Here is a 19,818-nt window from a genome sequence, read left to right as displayed (position 1 = left end):
AACCGGTAAGGTGGTGCCAGGCCGTAGGGACCGTGGGTTAACCAGAATAGGATTTCGATCAGCTCCTGGAGGCGAGGACTTGGGGATCGAGGGGAGTGAGGGAGAGGGTGTGGGCTGAGAGGTGAGGCTGGGGTCAGACTTTGGGGTGGGGGGCCCTTCATCGTCCTGGGCATTTAATGGGGGCGGGGAAGCGTTCTGGCTGAGGGCCTGGGGGTTGCATGAAAGGCCTGGGAGGACGCTTGGGATTTGGGTGTGATGGGATGCGGAGCTGGGGCCCGGGACCTCACAGCAGCATCCGTTGGCTCCGCCTCTACCCCATGTCCTCGTAGAGCCCCCCACTCCCATCGCGCCCCCGCAGCTGCTGCGCGCAGGTCCCACCTACCTCATCATCCAGCTCAACACCAACTCCATCATTGGCGATGGGCCGATCGTGCGCAAGGAGATTGAGTACCGCATGGCGCGCGGCCCGTGGGCAGAGGTGCACGCGGTCAACCTGCAGACCTACAAGCTGTGGCACCTGGACCCCGACACCGAGTACGAGATCAGCGTGCTCCTCACGCGCCCGGGGGACGGTGGCACTGGCCGCCCCGGGCCGCCCCTGGTCAGCCGCACCAAGTGCGCAGGTGAGTATGGGCTCCGGGCATCCAAGCGGGGAACTGGCGCATTCTGAGAGGTAGTATGGCCTGCAGCTGTGCTTCTAAAACTTTCTAAAACGTGATTTTTCCTCAGTCCTTGTTATGGTAAAGATAATAATAGCTAACACTTTGTGCCAGACACATAACGCACATGTACGTGCGCGCGTGCGCGCGCGCGCGCACACACACACACACACACACACACACACTCACTCTCTTTCTCTCTTAGTGATTTAAAACTCACAACACACAAAAACCTGTACACGAATATTCATAGCAATACTGTTCATATTCATTTTATAGATGAAAAATTATAGAGAGAGTGAAAAATTTTAGAGAGAGAGGAAGGGAGAGGGAGAGAGAGTGAAAAATCAATGAGGTACAAAGATGTTAGGTTACTGGCCCAGAGCTAGTAAGTGGAGGAACTGGCATTGGAACCCTTGCCTGGCTGGCTCCAGACTCTGTGTCCATAATTCGACATTATGTTTCCTAGATAAAATAAACAACTTAACACCACCAAATGAAGAAAGTGTGTTATTAAATTGTAGCTGGAGTCTCTTGCCTGGGCATTGCTCTTCCATGTTGAAGGGCTGAAGCGTCTGCTAGGAGTGATGGCACACCTGCACCAGAGAAGCCATTATTTTTAATCTGAAGAGAAATTGAGAACAAAACAATTTTCTCACTCTGTGATTTAAGCATTTGTTTTTAATTGGATTTTTCATTATAATAATTACAGATTTATATGCAGTTGTAAGACAAAAGAGAGAATTCCCTATACAGGCTACCCATTTCCTGCAATGGTAACATTTCCCAAAACTGTAGTATAATATCACAATCAAGATATTGACAGTGATACAACCCACAGATCTTATTCAGACTTCTCCAGTTTCACGTGTTGCCATTTGTGTGTGTGTGTGTGTGTGTATTTAGTTCTGTTAGCTTTTATCACATGTGTAGGTTTGTGTATTTGCCACAAACCTAGATACTGAACAGTTCAATCAACTTAAGAATCCTGGGTAGTGTTCTTTTATATCCACACTCACCTCCATTCCTTCTTCCACCACAACTCCTGAGAACCACTAATCTGTCCTTCATTTCTAAAATTTTGTCATTTCAAAAATATTATATAGTCCTGCCAGTGTGGCTCAGTGCTTGAGTCGACCCATGCACTAAGATGTCAGGGCACATGCCTGGGTTTTGGGCTCAATCCCCAGCAGGGGACAACGTGTTAATGTTTCTCTGTCATTGATGTTTCTATCTTCCTCTCCCTCTCCCTTCTTCTCTTTCTAAAATCAATAAAAACATATTTAAAAAGTTATATAATTTATGAAATCATACAGTATATAACCTTTTGGAATTGATTTTTAAATTTGGTACCATTTTTATTGAGATATAATTCACATCTCATACAATTCAATCATTAGAATGTACAATTCAGTGGATTTTAGCATATTCACAGAGTTGTGCAACCATCACCACAATCAACTTTAGAACATTTTCATCATCCCCAGAGGAAACCTTGTATCTTTTAGTAGTCCACCCCTCATTTCTTCCTAACACCTCCAACACCAGGCAACCACTCATTTACTTTGTCGGTGTGGCTTTCTTCATGTGCTTATATTTACAAAAATCCATATTTACCTTTTTGTGAACAGTTTATATAAATGAAATCTTACAATATACAGTTATTTTTTGTGACTGGCTCCATTCACCTAGGATAATGTTTTTAAGGTTTATCCACCTTGTGGTATATATCAGTACTCGATTCCTTTTTTATTGCTGAATAATATTCTGTTATATGGACAATACCATAATTTATCCATTCACCAGTTGATGGACATTTGGATTGTTTATACTTTTTGGCTATTATGAACAGTTTTGCTATGAATATTCATGTACAGGTTTTTGGTGGACATATGTTTTTATTTCTTCTGGTTATATAGAGTATATTTCATATGGTAACTATGTTTAACCTTTGAGGAACAGCTGCACTGTTTTACATTCCTATCAGTAGTATATGAGGGTTTCAATTTCTCTATATTCTTGTCAACATTTATTATCTGTCTTCTTATTAATAACCCTCCTAGGGGGTATGAAGTGGTATCTCATTGAGGTTTTGATTTGCATTTCCCTGATGGTTAATGATAATGAACATTTTTTTCATGTGCTTATTGGTCATTGGTATGTCTTCTCTGTAGAAGTATCTACTCAAACCCTTTACCTATTTTTAAGTTTGTTGTTGTTATTGAGTTGTAGGAATCTACACTAATAAAAGAGAAACATGGTAATTGGCGTACGACCGCTACCCTTCCCATTGGCTAATCAGCATATCGACCACCAGGGGACAGATGCTCATTGCAGGAGCTGCCCCCTGGTGGTCAGTGTGCTCCCACAGGGGGAGCACCGCTCAGCCAGAAGCTGGGCTCACAGCTGACAAGTGCAATGGCGGTGGCGGGAGCCTCTCTCGCCTCCGCAGCAGTGCTAAGGAGCAGCGAGCAGGCGGGTGGTAAGGAGCGAGGGGTCCTGGACTGAGAGAGAGCACAGGCCGGGTTGAGGGTCCCTCCCCCCGAGTGCAGAATTTTGTGCACTGGGCCTCTAGTTCTTCATATATTATAGATGCTAAACCTTTATCAGATGTATTTGCAAACATTTTCTTCCATTCTGTGGGTTGTCTTTTAACTTTCTTGATGGTGTCTTTTGAAGCACAAAAGTTTTTAATTCTGATGAAGCCCAATTTATATATTTTTTCTTTTATTGTTTGTGCTTTTGATGTCCCATCTAAAACAAAAATAACAAACTACTGCCTAACCTAATAGATTTACCTCTATTTTTTCTAGGAGTTTTATAGTTTTAGCTCTTACATTTAGGCCCTTGATCCATTTTGAGTTCATTTTTGTATATGGTGTGAGGTAAGGGTCCAGCATTCTTCTTTTTTTTTTTTAATACCCGCAACCCAGGTACATGCCCTTGACCGGAATCGAACCTGGGACCTTTCAGTCCGCTGGTCGACGCTCTATCCACTGAGCCAAACCGGTTTCGGCCCAGCATTATTCTTTTGCATGTGGATGTCCAGTTGTCCCAACACTATTTATTTATTATTTAATTTATTTACTTTAGAAGATGACTTTAGCAGTTTTTATATATGTTTTTATTGATTTTAGAGAGTGAGGAAGGGAGAGGGAGAGAGACATATCTATCAGCAGCCTCCTGTCCACCCCCTACTGAGGATCGAGCCTGAAACCCAGGCATGTGCCCTGATCAGGAATTTAACCTCTTGGTGCATGGGATGATGCTCAACTAATTGAGCCACATCAGCTAGGGGCCCAGAACCATGTATTGAAAAGATTATTCTTTCCCCATTGAATTGTCTTGGCACTGAGATTGGTTTTTTTTTGTTCAATATAATTCCCTGGAGATTCATCCAGGTTGTTGTGTATATCAGTAATTTATTCTTTTTTATTGCTGAGTAGTATTCTATGATATGGATATACCACACTTTGTTTAACCTTTCACCGGTTGAAAGACATCTGGACTGGTACCACTTTTTGGCTATTACAAGTAAAGCTGCTATGAGCATTTGTGTATCGGTTTTTCATGAACATAAACTTTCATTTTTCTGGGATAAATGCCCAAGGACTCTGCTGATGGGTCATATGCTAAGGGCATATTTAGTTTTATCAGAAACTGCCAGAATGCCTATATATTTTACATTTTCACCAGCAATGTATGAGTGATTCAATTTTCTGCATCCTTGCCAAAATTTGGTGGTGTCATAATTTTTGTCATTTTAGCCATTTTGAGAGGTGTATAGTAATATGCCATCCTGGTCTTAATTTGCATCTCCTTAATGCCTAGTGATGTTGAACATCTTTTCATGTGCTATTTGCCATCTGCATTCCTCTTTGGTGAATTGTTTGTGTCTTTGCCCATTTTCTGAGTGGATTATTCATATTTTACTGTTGAGTTTTGAGAGGTATTTACACATTCTAGATACTAGTCCTTTTGTTGGATATGTAGTTTGGAAATACTTTTCTCCCAGCTTTTAACTTGTCTTTTTATCCTCTTTACCTGGTCTGTCACAGAACAACCACTTTTAATTTTGATGAGGCCTATTTATAAAAATTTTCTTTTATTAATTGTGCTTTTGATGTCAAGTTTAAGAACTCCTTGCCTAACCCTAGATTCCAAAGATTTTCTCCTGTGTTTTCCCCCCCCTAAAAGTGTAAAAATAGTGTTTTTTTTAAAATATACATTTTTATTGATTTCAGAGAGGAAGGGAGATGGGGAGATAGAAATATCAATGATGAGAGAGAATCACTGATTGGCTGCCTCCTGCACGCCCCCTCTCCCCACTGGGGATCGAGCTCGCAACCCCGGCATGTGCCCTTGACCGAAATTGAACCTGGGACCCTTCAGTCCACAGGCTGATGCCCTATCCACTGAGCCAAACTGGCTAGGGATAAAATAGTTTTACTTTTTACACTTAAGTCCATAATCCATTTTGAGTTAATCTTTGGATAAGGTACAAGGTTTAGGTTGAGATTTATTTATTTATTTTTGCCATTCATATTCTTGTGTTTTTAAAAGCTGATCTGGGAACCATCTAAAATCCAGTTAAATGCTATATTTGGGGAGACCCTTGGGGGGTGGGCCGGAGTATTCCAGTGGGAATTACTTTCTAGCTGAGGGATCTGGGTCGGGTTACTGAGCCTCTTGGAACTTTAGTTCCCTTGTTTTATAAAACGGGAATAATTTTACCATACAGAGTGTGAAGATTCATTAAAAAAAAAGGCTATTGAGTGCCTATAATGTGTCAGGTACTATTATAGCTGTGAGGGGTTTAGGACTGGGACCAAGACAGACAAAGGTTACTAGCGTGAGAGTTCTGCATGTGGAACTCACATTTTGGTGGGAGGAGACAGTAAACAACGAAATACATAGTTTGTCAAATGATAATAAAAAAAGGGGGGGGGGGGGGGGTGGCGGCGGGGTGGCGGTAGGAGGATTGTTATTTTAAAAAGGCTCCAGAGTCTAGTTTACTGAGAAGGTGACATTTTAGCAGAGACCGGAAGGAGGTGAGGCCTGGGCCATGCAGGAAGCTGGAGGCATTGGGGGGGGGGGGGGGGGGTTTGCGTTCCAGGCTGACCGAGAATAGTAAGCTCAGTCTAGGCTGGAGCATGCTTGGCATGTGTGAGGAGCAGCAAGGAGACCAGTGTAGCTGCAGGCTAGTGAGTGAGGGGGAGAGGGCAGGAGAGGAGGTCATGACCACACTGGGGATGTGGGGCTCAGGGCCATTTCCCTTTGAGTGAGCTGGGGAGCCACTGTGGGGTCTGGAGAGCAGCAGTGACCTTACCTGCTTTGTTTAAAAGGATGATTCTGGAGCATAGACTCTAGGAGGGGAAGGGGACCAGAGGAGGGACCAGTGAAGAAGCCACTGCAGCAGTCAGTATAGAAATGGCGGAGGCTGAGAGCTGGGAGGAAGGGTGGAGGTAGTGAAAAGTGGTTAGATGCTGGGTTCATGCTGAAGGTAGAGCTACCTGCGCCTGCTGACGGATTGGAAATGCATCGAGAGAGACGGGAAGAGAGAGAAGTCAGGGATGGCTCCAAGGTGTTTTGTTTGAGCCGCTGGAAGGATGGAGTTGTCACTTACTGTGAAGGAGCAGACTTCGGGAGGAGCAGCTGTGCCGGGGGTTCGTAGACAGGAGCTCTGTGTTGAAACTGTTGATGTAGACGGCCAGTGGAGATATCCATCAGGCAGGTGGATTTATGAGTGTGGAGTTCAGATACAAATTTGAATTTCGTCGGTATAGACGTGGTGTGGATGGTATTGAAAGCCATGCGACTGGATGAGGTCTTCCAGGCTGGTGGCTCCCAACCAGGGGTGATTTGTCTTCCAGGAGACATTTGCAGTGTCTGGAGACATATTGGTTGTCACAACTGGGGTTGGGGTGCTGATGGCATGAAAGGGGGGAGGAAGCAGGGGAAGCTGCGGCACAGCCTATCACGCACAAACAGCTCCCACAGCAAAGAATCATCTATTCCAAAATGTCGATAATGCCAAGGCTGAGAACCCCAGACTTAGTCCTTAGATTTCTAGGAAATAAGTGTAGATGGAAGGGAGGACTTGTGAAGCCTGAACATGGACCCTCCAGTGTTTGAGTTCAATGCAGGTAATTGCATACAAATGCATTAAATGCATGGGAAATACAGTGCCCACCTCGCAGGAAGCACCCAGTCAGTGACAACTGTCATTTTATGGCGTTTTGAATTCTTCAAAGCCAGTTCTGGTCAGGTACTTAGAATAAACAAAATCAGAGCTAGGGGTCCAGAGAGAATCCCCCCTAGTGTACAGATGGGGAACTGAAACCCAGAGAGGGGCAGGCACTTGCCTGTGATCACACGGTGGGTTAACAACCAGGTTTCCGCCCGGCTGGCATGGCTCAGTGGTTGAGCATCGACTTTTGATATGAACCAGGAGCTCGCGGTTTGATTCCCGGTCAGGGCACGTGCACGGCTTGCGGGTTTGATCCCTAGTGAGGGGTGGCAGGAGGCAGCTGATCAATGATTCTTTCTCATCATTGATGTTTCTATCTTTCCCTCTCCCTTCCTCTCTGAAATAAAAAAATAAAAGAAACCAGGTTTCCTGGTGACCGCTGTTAATCCCATTTTACAGATGAGTAAATTGAGATTTGGAGATTTAGTCACTTGCCCAAATCTACACAGTGAGTCCATAGTTAGAGTCAGAACCAAAGTTCGAATGCACTGATTTGCAATCCACTGTTTGAAACAACAACAAAACAGCTGCCTTCATGGGCTGAGCGCCCACTTTGTGCCAGGCACTGCTAAACACTTCCCACAGGTTGGCCAGGATGGAAGCTCGGGCAGGACCCAAACAGCTCATCCTGCCCCTTTAAATTACATGCTTCTCGTCGTTGACATAACCACCCCCTCCTTGCTTAGGTGCCTTGGCCGGGGGTTGTTTTGTTGTTGGCCAGCTGTGTTGTCATCTCCTCTATCCCCCTGACACTCTCCTCCCACAGTATTATTTGCCATAAAAACAATAATATAATGTCAGTAGAAGGCATTTTTAAAAATCGCTCTGAATCTCAGCATCCTAGCCCAACAGCTGTTTTAGTTTTTCTGTCTTCTTCAAATCTCTGCCCATATGTCTACAGTACACATTTTTACACCCTTGTCATTGGGATGTAGAAAGCATTTGTATTCTGCTTCCTTTGCTTGAGGTTGTTACATGGGTTATGTTGTTTATAATTATGTTTATTGGCTGCAGAACTCTGTTGAGTGTCTCCATATTGCTGGACTATTTGTTTCTAGATTCCTATATAAATAATACTACATTGAAACAGTGCTTAGCGCACTTTATTTCCTTCCCCAGTTTTCTTTAGGATAAATAGACAGGAGTGGTCTAAGAAAGGGCTTTGGCATATATTGCTTTATTTAAAATTTTTTTAAAAAAATATATTTTATTGATTTTTTACAGAGAGGAAGGGAGAGAGATAGAGAGCCAGAAACATCGATGAGAGAGAAACATTGATCAGCTGCCTCCTGCACATCTCCCACTGGGGATGTGCCCGCAACCCAGGTACATGCCCTTGACCGGAATCGAACCTGGGACCTTTCAGTCCGCAGGCCGACGCTCTATCCACTGAGCCAAACCGGTTTCGGCTTTTTTTTAATTAAAAAAAATATTTTTATTGATTTCAGAGAAGAAGGGAGAGGGAGAGAGAGATAGAAACATCAATGATGAGAGAGGATCATTGACCGGCTGCTTCCTGCGCACCCCACACTGGAGATCGAGCCCATAACCCAGGCATGTGCCCTGACTGGGAATTGAACCATGACCTCCTGGTTCATAGGTCGATGCTCAACCACTGAGCCATGATGGCCAGGCGACATATATCGCTTTAAAAAATGGTCCTAATTTATACTGCTATCAGTATCTCACCTTAGTGCACACATATTAGTTCATGAATATGGGCTGGGCAGTTTGACCCATCTTACGTAATTCTCACACTTGCTCTTCAAAAAGTACGTGTTATCTCCATTTTTTTCCAGTCAAGGACCACACGTCCAAAGAGTTGAGTCACTTGCCTGAAGCTACAGAACTAAGAAGGGGTAGATGTAGGATTTGGAGTTTGGAGCACCCTACCCTACTTCAGAGTCCCTTCCACCAGAAACAGCTGAATGGCTCAGGGTTATTGTATCCTCATTAGCATTATTAAAATAAACACACTTGGACTAATTTAACAGATGTTAACCGTTAGCCTCGTTGTTTTAATGTGCATTTTGACCCTTGATCTCCGAGTGGCCTGTAGCCCTGTGGAATTTAGAGGGATGGGGCTTTGAGGGCCCCATGTTCTGTTTTGCCAACGTGTGCTGGCAGCTGAAGAGAGTGTGTCTGGGTGCCAGATGGTTTTTGGAAACACAGAGAGACTCATGAATTCACACCCCTCAATCAACATATCAGTCTCTAGTCAACAAACTATTTGAGCCTCTGGATCTGCCCAGATTTGGTCAGGGTGGGGGGTGAAGAGAAAAGTGAGCTTTCTTTTCAAAGACCCCTCAGTCTAGCGAGGTGGGGGAAGGCTAACACAGCTGGTGGAGAATGAGATGCCCCAGTGGGAGGGTGGACGTTTCATCCTCCCAGTTAGAGGTTGCTATTTTGTGCCCTGCAAAGCGGTCGTAAAGAACCTGAGCAGGTCGCCAGTGCTTAAAAATCTGGAGGTTTCACATACAAATCTAAATTTCTGGCTTCTCTTTAAAAAAATGAGGATCTGGCAACCCTGAGCCTGTGGGCCTGCCTGGCAACATCGCCTGGAGCTGGGCGGCAGCTGCCCTTTTTGGATGGGATGCTTATTGCCCCGTTTGTCATAGTCCCTGCCCAGACTGTGTCACCAGTTTACACTGAGCGTCCCATGCCCTTCTCTGAATCTGCAGGAGGGCAAAGGCAGCAGGGAGGATGGAAAGGAATGTGGGGCAGGTGCTCCCGGGGGTAGGGATGGTGTGAGTAGAGCGGCAGGGACCGAGACCTGCTCTCATTAGTGCCAATAAGCAGCGGTCCGTTGGCTCCCATAGCCGCCTTGGGACAGTACACATGGGACAGCCAGGACCAGAGCCAGAAAGTCAGGGAATACAGCTACGACCTCTGAACAAGAGAGCAGAGTGAGTATACACAGAGTCCGCCCCCTCCACCCCAGACACGTAAGAATGATGGGTTAAAACAAAGCCACATAGAAAAACATTAGGAAAATCTATGTGGGCCAGGAACGGGGAAGAAAATTTAAGTTCAGGACGTAGGCTCTCAGCCAGCAGCCCGCAGGTTGCAGCGAGCAGTGGGAGCCAGCCCTTTCATGTCCTTGACGGATGGGGATAGGGTCTGCCATGCTTGTGGGGAGAAGGGAACCAGACTGTAAGAAGCCAAGGGGTGGGCCTTGCTCCTCGCAGGTGCTGAACTATCTCTTTGGAGGCCAGATCTAGGACTGCAGACACGCAGTTTGCCTGTGGCTCAAGGAAGAAAGGAGAGCGCCGGGGTGGAAACAGAAAGTTGTATTGTGCTGTACTTGGGGCCAGCCTCTAACGCTGGACTACCCACGTGTCTGAGTAAAGAGCAACCTGGGGTGATGCTTCCCTTTGCATCTTCTTTGTAAAGTGCATCCTGAGCACATTACTCATGTAACAAATGATGACAGGGACACACTGAATCCTCGTAGGAGGCCAAGCAGCAGTACCCTCACCTGTTCCTTAAGGTGTGTCCTGAGGTCCTCTAACTGGGGACACCTTGCAGGTACTCAGAGAACTTGAAGGTATTGAAACTACATTTCACAGAATCAGGGTGCAAGAGAGAAAAGGATCCTGACAAGTGATCTTGGCCTCTTTGCTCATTTTACAGGCGAGGAAATCGAGGCCCAGAGATTTGCCTGAGGTCATGCAGCTGGTTAATGCCAATGCAGGACGGGGGGCTGAGCCCCTGGGGTCCATCCTGGCTTCCCTTCAGAAGCCTCAGTTGTTGCCTTTTATTTTTAAGATTTTAAAATAGATTTTTAGAGAGACAGGAAGGGAGAGGGAGAGAGAGAGAGAGAGAAAAACATTGATGTGCGAGCAGAACATCGATTGGCTGCCTCCTGCACAACCCCCATCAGGGATTGAGCCCACAACCTGGCATGTGCCTGACTGGGAAGTGAACCAGCAACCCTTCGCTGCATGGGACAACGCTCACCCAACTGAGCCACGCCAGCCAGGGCGAGACCTCAGTACTTTAATTTATAAAATGGGGACAACTTTCGGGCCCCACAGAATCATCAAGAAGCTGTAACATGTTCCTTTCTCTTGTTTGGGTAGCTGTCTCTCCTGAGGTAATTTTTTTTTTTTTTTGGACAGTGAATTCCTAAAAGGGAGGCTGGGTAGTGGTTTAAGATAGTGGATTCTGGAGCCAGCCTGTCCTGGTGTAGATCTCAGCTTTACCCCTTACTGTCTATGTAACTGTGGGAAAGTCACTTAATCTCTCTGTGCCTCCATTTCCACGTCTTTAGGACAGGGCTAATAATAGCACCTGCCTATTGGATTATAGTGAGGATTAAATGAAATAAAGCATTTTAAAGGCTCTCAAACAACGACTGGCATATACAAAGCCCCCAGTAAATGTCAACTGCTATTACTTTATTATCCTTACATAACATTATATTTCCCTTTTTGCTTTGGCAGCCAGGGAACTCACCACCCAATTTGAATCTTATATTTAGGATTCCCCCCTTCCCCCGCTAGGACTTAATGGCATGCATTTCTGTTTCCCTAACATTCTCTGGCATTATTTAACTGTTTGGCTCTCCTTTCCTTTATCATCCTGATTTCTAAATATTATTGTATCATATATTTCAGAACAACTTTGGACTTAATCACCTAAGAAAAATACAGCAATAGGTTGATTCAGACTGGCCTGAGGTGGTCCAGGAAATAGGAGGTGAACTGTGTTATTAAAACAAAAGTATAGCTAATAGTTTGTAGGGCCTGTTGTGTATCGGCTTTTGTTGCATGTACTTGGCATGCATTACCTTAAACTTCACAACCATTCTGTGAGGTAGGGCTTATTATTATCTCATTTTGAAGCTGAGGAAACCAAGGCTCATCGAGGTGGAGCGTCTCAGCCAGTGGTTGCGGCTGCAAGAGGCAGAGCCAGGATTCGGATGTGGCCCCACCTGACTCCAGAACATACACTCTTACTTCTAGGGGGTCCCTTGAGCTCTTGGGGACACAGGAGGGATGATTTCAGTCAGCTGACTGAGATGTTTTCTCTCTGATTAATCTTCCTCTTCTCTCCCCCTTTCCTCTGCCTTCTCTGTTTTCCGGGTGTTCCAGAGCCCATGAGGGCCCCCAAAGGCCTGGCTTTCGCTGAGATCCAGGCCCGCCAGCTGACGCTGCAGTGGGAACCACTGGGCTACAATGTGACGCGGTGCCACACCTACACCGTGTCCCTGTGCTATCACTACATCCTGGGCAGCAGCCACAACCAGACGGTGCGGGAGTGTGTGAAGATGGAGCGGGGTGTCAGCCGCTACACCATCAAGAACCTGCTGCCCTACCGGAACGTTCACGTGCGCCTCGTGCTCACCAACCCCGAGGGGCGCAAAGAAGGCAAGGAGGTCACCTTCCAGACAGACGAGGACGGTAAGATCCCCAGCCCTGATTCCCGGGCCTTCCGTGCCTCCTACAGACACCCCCTGTCTGAGACTGAAATGCATATAGGAAATTTTTTTGCTTAGGATTAAACCAACTCTATAACAACAAAGTCATGAGAGCTAATATTTATTCTCTGGAAGCCTTTGGGTTAATTGGTATAATTTCTTCCTTAAATGTTTGGAAGAATTCAGCAGTGAAGCCATTGGAGCTTTCTTTGTGGCAGTGTTTTTACATAACAGTTTTTTGTTTTTTGTTAATCCTCACCCGAGGATATTTTTCCACTGATTTTTTTAGAGAGAGTGGAAGGGAGGGGAAGAGACAGACAGAAACATGGATGTGAGAGAGACACATTGATTGGTTGCTTCCTGCACCGGCCCCAACCAGGGCAGGGGACTGAGCCTGCAACTGAGGTACGTGCTCTTGACCAGAATCGAGCCTCGGACCCTTCAGTCCATGGGCAGATGCTCTATCCACTGAGCCATACTGGCCAGGGCAACAGTTTTAATTTTAAAAATAGATTTTGGGATATTCAGATTTTTTTAAATATTAGTTTTGGTGTACTGTGTTTTAAGGTATTTGTTCATTTTACATTTTACCTAAATTGTCAAATTTCTTGTTATAAGTTGATTATAATAGTCTCTTATTACATTTATTTAATGTCCATAGGGTCTATGTGATATCCCCCTTTTCATTCCTGGTATTGGTAATCCGTGTCTTCCCTCTTAGGAGGTGAACTGTGTTATTAAAACAAACTCATACCTAATATTTTGTAGGGCCTGTTTCCTATTAGCTGTTGTCTCACGTACTGTGCACACATTATCTTACATTTCACAACCATCCTAGGAGGAAGGTCTATTATTATTTCATTTTGAAGCTGAGGACACTAAGGCTCAGAGAGGTGAATCGACTCAGCCAGTGTTTCCAGCAAATGTAGAGAAGGAAAAAGTGAACTTTTTTTTCCCTTCCCACTGTTGGCTGGGGCCCTATAAATTGGACTGAGAAAAGACAGACTAACAAGGGAAAACGAGTTTATTACCATGTGCCTTGCACATACATGTGGGAGTGAGTGCTCAGTGATGAGTAATTCAAAGGGGTGGTTAGAACTTGGGCTTATATGGCATCTTAACAAAAGAACAATGAATTTTTAGAGAAGTGACAAGACAAAGGAAAAGGACCTTTTTAGGACCAGCAAATTATGCGAAGGCAAAAATATGGGGAAACTAGATAAGGGCTAGTTAGTAAAGTTTGTATAGATTCTTCTAGTCTAGAGTTGTCTCAATGATTAACTTCGTTCCTTCTGGGTAGAGAGGGAGGGGGGCACCTTTACAAATTTATGTCCTTCTTTTAGGCAAATAGGGGAGGGCAGGGAACTTTTCTTGTATAGTCCTTACTTAACATCGTTGATAAGTTCTTGGAAACTGTGACTTTAAGTGAAACAACCTATAACACAACCAGTTTTACCAGAGGCTTAATTGATATAAACAAAGTTTAAGTTCCTATGGCGTATTTCTGGTTAATGACCCCAAACACTTCTAATATTAAACATTCAAATAAATGTAAGCTATACATACGTTTTAAAAAGATGATTAAAGCCCTGACTGGTTTGGCTCAGTGGATAGAGCATCGGCCTGCAGACTGAAGGGTCCCGGGTTCGATTCCGGTCAAGGGCATGTACCTTGGTTGCGGGCACATCCCCAGTGGGAGGTGTGCAGGAGGCAGCTGATCGATGTTTCTCTCCCATCGATGTTTCTAACTCTCTATCCCTCTCCCTTCCTCTCTGTAAAAAATCAATAAAATATATTAAAAAAAAATAAAATAAAAAGATGATTAAAAACAAGTAAGATAATTGTTTTTTCAACCCACTTATTACAGTTCAGGGTCGAGGGAGCTGGAACTCATGGCCCAAGGCAAGACCCCACCCTGGACAGGACGCTCTTCCATCTTAGGGCACATCACATGCACTCACTGGGACCATTGAGACACAGCACTCACCTCACACACATAGCTTGGGGACATGGGGAGACACTGGAATACCCAGAGAAAACCCACACAGACATGGGGAGAACAAACTCCACAAAGACAGTGGCCCCGGCCAGGAATTGATCATTTTTTTTTTTTCTGATCAGCATTATAATGAACAATGTTGAATGAAAGGACTTTATTCAAGGACCTGCTGTATCTGTTTTTCCTCAATTCCCCTCTCAATTCAGCTCCAAATAATCCTTATGCCAAAGTGGCATATTTTGAGGTGACATACTCAGCTACCCTGAACAAATAACCTCAAGTTCAACATCAGATTACTCTGTTCTTAAAATCTTTTGACCTCTGCTCTTCTCCCCCCAAGGTATATTGTGGTTTCACCCCATTCTGACCAGGCCTCACTTGGACTGCTTGGCCTTCTTCCTTTTTTCTCTGCCCCTCTCCTTTCCCTCCCTCCAGTAACTGCTCGTTATTTAACATTTTATGCTTTTCATGTAAGTATTACTATAATACTTACAGAACGTACGCTTCTATCAAGTGGTCAGCTCAGTGAATTCTCACAGACGGCACACATCAGGATAACCCACACCCAGACCAAGAGATAGCATCACCGGTTCCTGGGAGCTCCTCCCACTCACAACCTCCCAAGAGTCACCATCATCCTGACCTGTAATGCCATAGATTAAATTCTGCTTGGCTCTGAATTTCCTATCAGTGGAAGCATACAGTGTGTAATCTTTTCATACACTGTAAAAAGGCTGGCTTCTTTCTCTCAACCTTTGGCTTGAGAGATTCAGCCATGTTGCGTGTACAGTTCTATAGAATTTATTCTCATTGCTAAATAGACCATTATGTGAAGATACCACATTTATTTATCCTGTTTACTCTTGTTGGGCATTTCAGTTGTGTCCAGTGTTCAGCTATTTTAAATTGTGCTGTAAAGAAAAATCCTTGTAGATTTTTTTGGGAGTAGATTTACACATTTCTGATGGGTGTGTCCATCATAGGTGGCTAGATCCAGTTTCCCCAAGTGGTTGCATCAGTATATACTCCCACTAGCAGTTGTGTGAAAATTCCCGTTGCTCTGCCTCCTCACCAACACTTGGAATTGTCTTTTGCCTTGTATCATTTTGGCGGGTGGGGGGTGGTGTTGCCTTGGCAACTGCGCATTTTCACACAGAGCACTTTGGCTTTCATTGATGGTTGCCTTGGTTTCTGCTTTCCCCTGCCCTAGGAGCTCAGCTTCCCCATAGTGGTTTATTAAGGTGTTTTTCCAAACAGACCATCTCTTCCTAGAAGAAATTCCTGTGACTGCTGTTAAGATGATACATGTGAACAAGAGCAGACAAAACCAAACCAAACCATGCCCAAAAGGGTTTATGCTGAAATGTTAACAGTATTATTCTTTGGGTAATGGAATTGTAGGTGCCATTAATTTTCCTCATGCTCATTTTGATTTTCTACATTGAACATATTGTTTGTGTAATTAGAAATTTTTAGACAGGAATATATCTCTATCCATAATTCCGCCACTAATGCAGTTGTTTTCATTTCCCTGGCAAATGTTTATATTTTCTGAAAACCACTTAACTGGGTCCAAATAGGACCATTCAAACATTCTTCTCAGCTGAATGCAACCTGCACAGTAATGAAAACACCAGCTACCCTTTCTGAGTCCTCAGGAATAGGTTGGACCGTAGGAAACTGCTGTAAGTATATCGCATCACTGAGTTTTGGCGAGAGAGGAGTTATCATCACTCCATTTCACTGATGAGGAAACTGAGGGCTCAGGGAGGTCGAGTAATGCGAGCGTACCAGTTAGGAAACGGCAAGGCTGGAATGTGAATCCAGGTACCTGGCTACGCAGCCAGCTTCCCCCTGCCCATGCCGCCTTTCCCTCGCAGTGCCTGGTGGGATTGCGGCCGAGTCCCTGACCTTCACTCCACTGGAGGACATGATCTTCCTCAAGTGGGAGGAGCCGCAGGAACCCAATGGCCTCATCACTCAGTATGAGGTGGGTTTGGACCCCATGATAGCGAGGGCCCCTGGTGGAAGGCGGGCACGCAGCTTGGAGAGGGAGGTGCAGGGTGGGCGGACAGAAGTGATCATTGAGGTTCCTTCAGCTATGATCAGAGTCTGTGGGTTACAGGGACACGGGACCGGAAGGTAGGAGAGAGAGGTGAAGGTGCCCAGCAGCCTGGGCTAGGGGGCGTGCACAGTCCCACTGAGCGTCTCCCTTGGCCCAGCCTTATCCCGAGCTCACCTGAACCATGATGGGTGGGAGGCTACGGGGCCAATGATGCCCTCCCTATTCCTGTGTCTGCCTACGTGCCCATCCTGCCCCAGATCAGTTACCAGAGCATCGAGTCATCAGACCCGGTGGTGAACGTGCCAGGCCCACGACGTACCATCTCCAAGCTCCGCAATGAAACCTACCACGTCTTCTCCAACCTGCACCCAGGCACCACCTACCTCTTCTCCGTGCGAGCCCGCACGGGCAAAGGCTTCGGTCAGGCGGCACTGACGGAGATCACCACCAACATCTCAGGTAAGCTCGGGACCCTGGCCTGGCCCCTTTGGAGGAGACTCAGAATTCTGGGGTTCCGTGGGCACTGGCGGGGTGTGGGGGACCTCCTGGGGGTGGTTATAGTGGGCTCCTGGCTGAGAGAAAGGAACCATTTAGGGTTTGAGGTCAGGGAGAGTTAAGTCAGAGGGCTCAGGAGACTGTGGTTAGTGGGATGAGAGGGCTGAGGTCAGGGGTCAGGGAAGCTCAAGTGAGAGAGAACAAGGAGCCTAAGTCTGAAGGGGAAGAGATCTAGGGACAGGGGTCCAGGAAGGTGGTGCTTACGCTCCTGTCCCCTTCCCCAGCTCCCAGCTTTGATTATGCTGACATGCCGTCGCCCCTGGGGGAGTCTGAGAACACCATCACCGTGCTGCTGAGGCCTGCCCAGGGCCGCGGTGCGCCCATCAGGTGGGAGAGCCCGGATGGAGGGGCGGGAGGTCAGGGCCATAGGGAAGAGGCCCCTGCTCTGACCCAGAGCCCCCACGCAGGCCAGCTCACCCTTGTCCTCCCTCAGTTTCCCACTCCGAGTTCAGCGCGTCCGGAAGAGGATGTTCTGTGATCATGGGCAGGCAGAATGCCTGTAGCCACGCCCCTCTGAGGCCATGGGTGTCTGGCGGTGATTGTCATGAGCTCTCTGGTCAGTGTCCAGCCTGGAGAGGTGACTGTCCAGGCTTCTCTAGAGGCCTTCCCTCAGACACCTTGGAGAAGAGAACTCTGGGGCCTTTTTTCTTCTCAGCTTATTTCCTGGAGGGTTCTTCCCAGGGAGACACAGGGATGGGCTTTCTAGAAGGCTGGGCAGCCAGCTGGATAGCGCCATCTTTCTGGAGTGGCCGAGAACTTGGCTTCTCCATTTCCTTCTCCCCAGAAGAAGCTGGGCTGCTGGTCCCATGGTGGCTGCCTTTGCTGGGGAGAAGGTGCTGGCAACAAGTAGGTGTGTGAGAGAAAGACATGTGATGTGTGTAGGCGATGCATGGTTGTGGGTGTGGGAGTGTGTGTGTAGGTGAGAGCATGAGGGTGTTTGTGGGGTTATGTGCACATACTCACTGCCAGCCAGACACCATGCTAGGGACTTTACCTGCACGGACGTATATCCTCATGGCATCCTGTGGAGGAGTACTAGTTCCCTTATTTTACGCATCAGGAGACAGGCTCAGAGCCTAAAGAACTTGCCCCCAAGGCCACACAGCTGGTGAGAGGTAGAGCTGGGGTTCTCTCCCAGGTCTGCCTGCAAAGCCAGTACTGTTCCTTGAAGTCACAGAGCCTCCCGGCCCCTCTGGTCCACCCCCTCCTTCCACGAAGGTCTGTGCACTGGGAGAGGGTGACAGCTTGTATTCGGGCAGGGGAGGGGCATGGCAAGCCCTGTCAAGAAGGTAGTGAGTTGCTCAGGTACCCGTGACACCCACTTTTTCACTCTACCCTCCACTCTTTTCTCCTGCGTTGCCTCCCCCATATTTGCCACTGCAAAGCCTGTCAGAGGTGGATTCCCAGACCTTCAGGGGAGACCCAGAAAAGTGTCAGGGCATCTGAGGGGCGTTTTGCCTTTTACAGGAGTCTCAGGGCCCTGATGCACCCGAGTCTCGGAGGAATTGGGAAGCCTTCTCCTTTCCTTGTCCGTGGAGGGTTCCTGTGAGCCTGCCTGCTCAGCATCCCTCTGGGATGACGATGAAGAGGCTGGGCAGAGTGGGGGAGGGGGATAGAGAAGGGAGAGGTACGACGGCTGTGCAACCTTGGGTAGGTCCCTTCACCTCTCTGAGCTCCCTTTCCTGATCTGCATAATGGCTAATGCTGATTATCATCATCTCCTGGTGGGACTCAGGGCCAGGCGAGGCCTGAATTCAGCCTGGCAATTGGAGGCAGAGAGGGGCCTGGGTTGGTATTTGCAACGCACTAGTGACAGGGAATGACCCTGTGTGGCCCAAATCTCAGGATGTTGGGGTGATTCCCCCACAACTTGGAAGCTCAAAAGAAACAGCTGGAGAGCAAGGCAAAGGCATTTCTACTTCCCAGAGCGCAGGCTGTCAGTGTGGGGTGTCACAGGCCAAGACGTGATCAAGGCTGTGACTGGAAATTTTTAAATTTGTCAGTATTCATTTAGTTACTCTTGGCTTTGTTCCACAGAGGATTTGGAGGAGCTCACAGCAAAAGGCCATTCAGTAAAGTGATATAAATAAAAAGAAATACACAAGTCGGGACCAGGAGACACAGATCAGAGGGAATACAGACCAGGGAACATTATCAGCCATTAGGACCGTGAGACGTCCGGCTCAGAGCTATAAACTCCGGCGGCCTCTGGTTGGGAGGGTATTTGGGGTGTAGGGTTAGTGTGTCCTTGTTTGCTTGCTCAGTGACAGTCTCCCCAACAGGAAGTCACTTCCAGGAAGACTAGATCCCCAGGTGCCTAGCACAGGGCCCATTGTCTGAGCTCAGTAAACATCTTCTGAATGAATGAATGAATGAATGAAGGCATCTAGTCTAACTCTGGTTTAAGAGGCTCAGAAGGGAGCCCATGCGGATGCCTGTGGAGACTGAGGCTATAGTTTCCGGTTTTCCCCGACCCGTGGCAGGCTCTGGAGGACACTTTGAGGAGTCTGAGCAGGGCCCACATTCAGCCTTCAATCAATTACAGTAATAACAGCTGATAGGCATTGGCTGCTTGCTAAACGTGCCTCCTTCCTCCTTACACCTTCCTCCTGGAACAGGCCTGTGATAACTCCCATTCTACAGAGGATGGAACTGAGGCGGGGCGGGGGTTAAATGACTTGCCCAGCTAGTAAGAGGCAGAGCCGAGATTAGCCCCAAGCGGGGCCGGACCCCAAAGCCCATGCCATCAGCCCCAGATAGCTCCCCCTGACCTGGCCCGCTCTCCCCCTCCCTCCAGTGTGTACCAGGTGATCGTGCAGGAGGAGCGGCCGCGGAGGCTGCGGCGGGAGCCAGGCGGCCAGGACTGCT

At 46.9% G+C, this 19,818-nt stretch overlaps 1 protein-coding gene across 1 annotated transcript in view; it reads left to right on the top strand.

The window, feature by feature from the left end:
* PTPRU (protein tyrosine phosphatase, receptor type, U) overlaps nucleotides 1–19,818 on the top strand; it is an 82,230-nt gene that overhangs the window by 21,105 nt on the left and 41,307 nt on the right. Inside the window, exons 6-11 of the mRNA XM_005875242.2 lie at nucleotides 269–623; nucleotides 12,006–12,314; nucleotides 16,211–16,320; nucleotides 16,653–16,854; nucleotides 17,175–17,277; nucleotides 19,748–19,815. Coding sequence (XP_005875304.1) covers nucleotides 269–623; nucleotides 12,006–12,314; nucleotides 16,211–16,320; nucleotides 16,653–16,854; nucleotides 17,175–17,277; nucleotides 19,748–19,815 — 1,147 coding nt within the window. The remainder of the gene's footprint in view (nucleotides 1–268; nucleotides 624–12,005; nucleotides 12,315–16,210; nucleotides 16,321–16,652; nucleotides 16,855–17,174; nucleotides 17,278–19,747; nucleotides 19,816–19,818) is intronic.

Source organism: Myotis brandtii, unplaced genomic scaffold, assembly GCF_000412655.1.
Source record: "Myotis brandtii unplaced genomic scaffold, ASM41265v1 scaffold456, whole genome shotgun sequence".
In the NCBI taxonomy this organism is placed as follows: Eukaryota; Metazoa; Chordata; class Mammalia; order Chiroptera; family Vespertilionidae; genus Myotis; species Myotis brandtii.
Note: the sequence above shows the minus strand (reverse complement) of the source record. Positions and strands in the feature narration are given on the sequence as shown.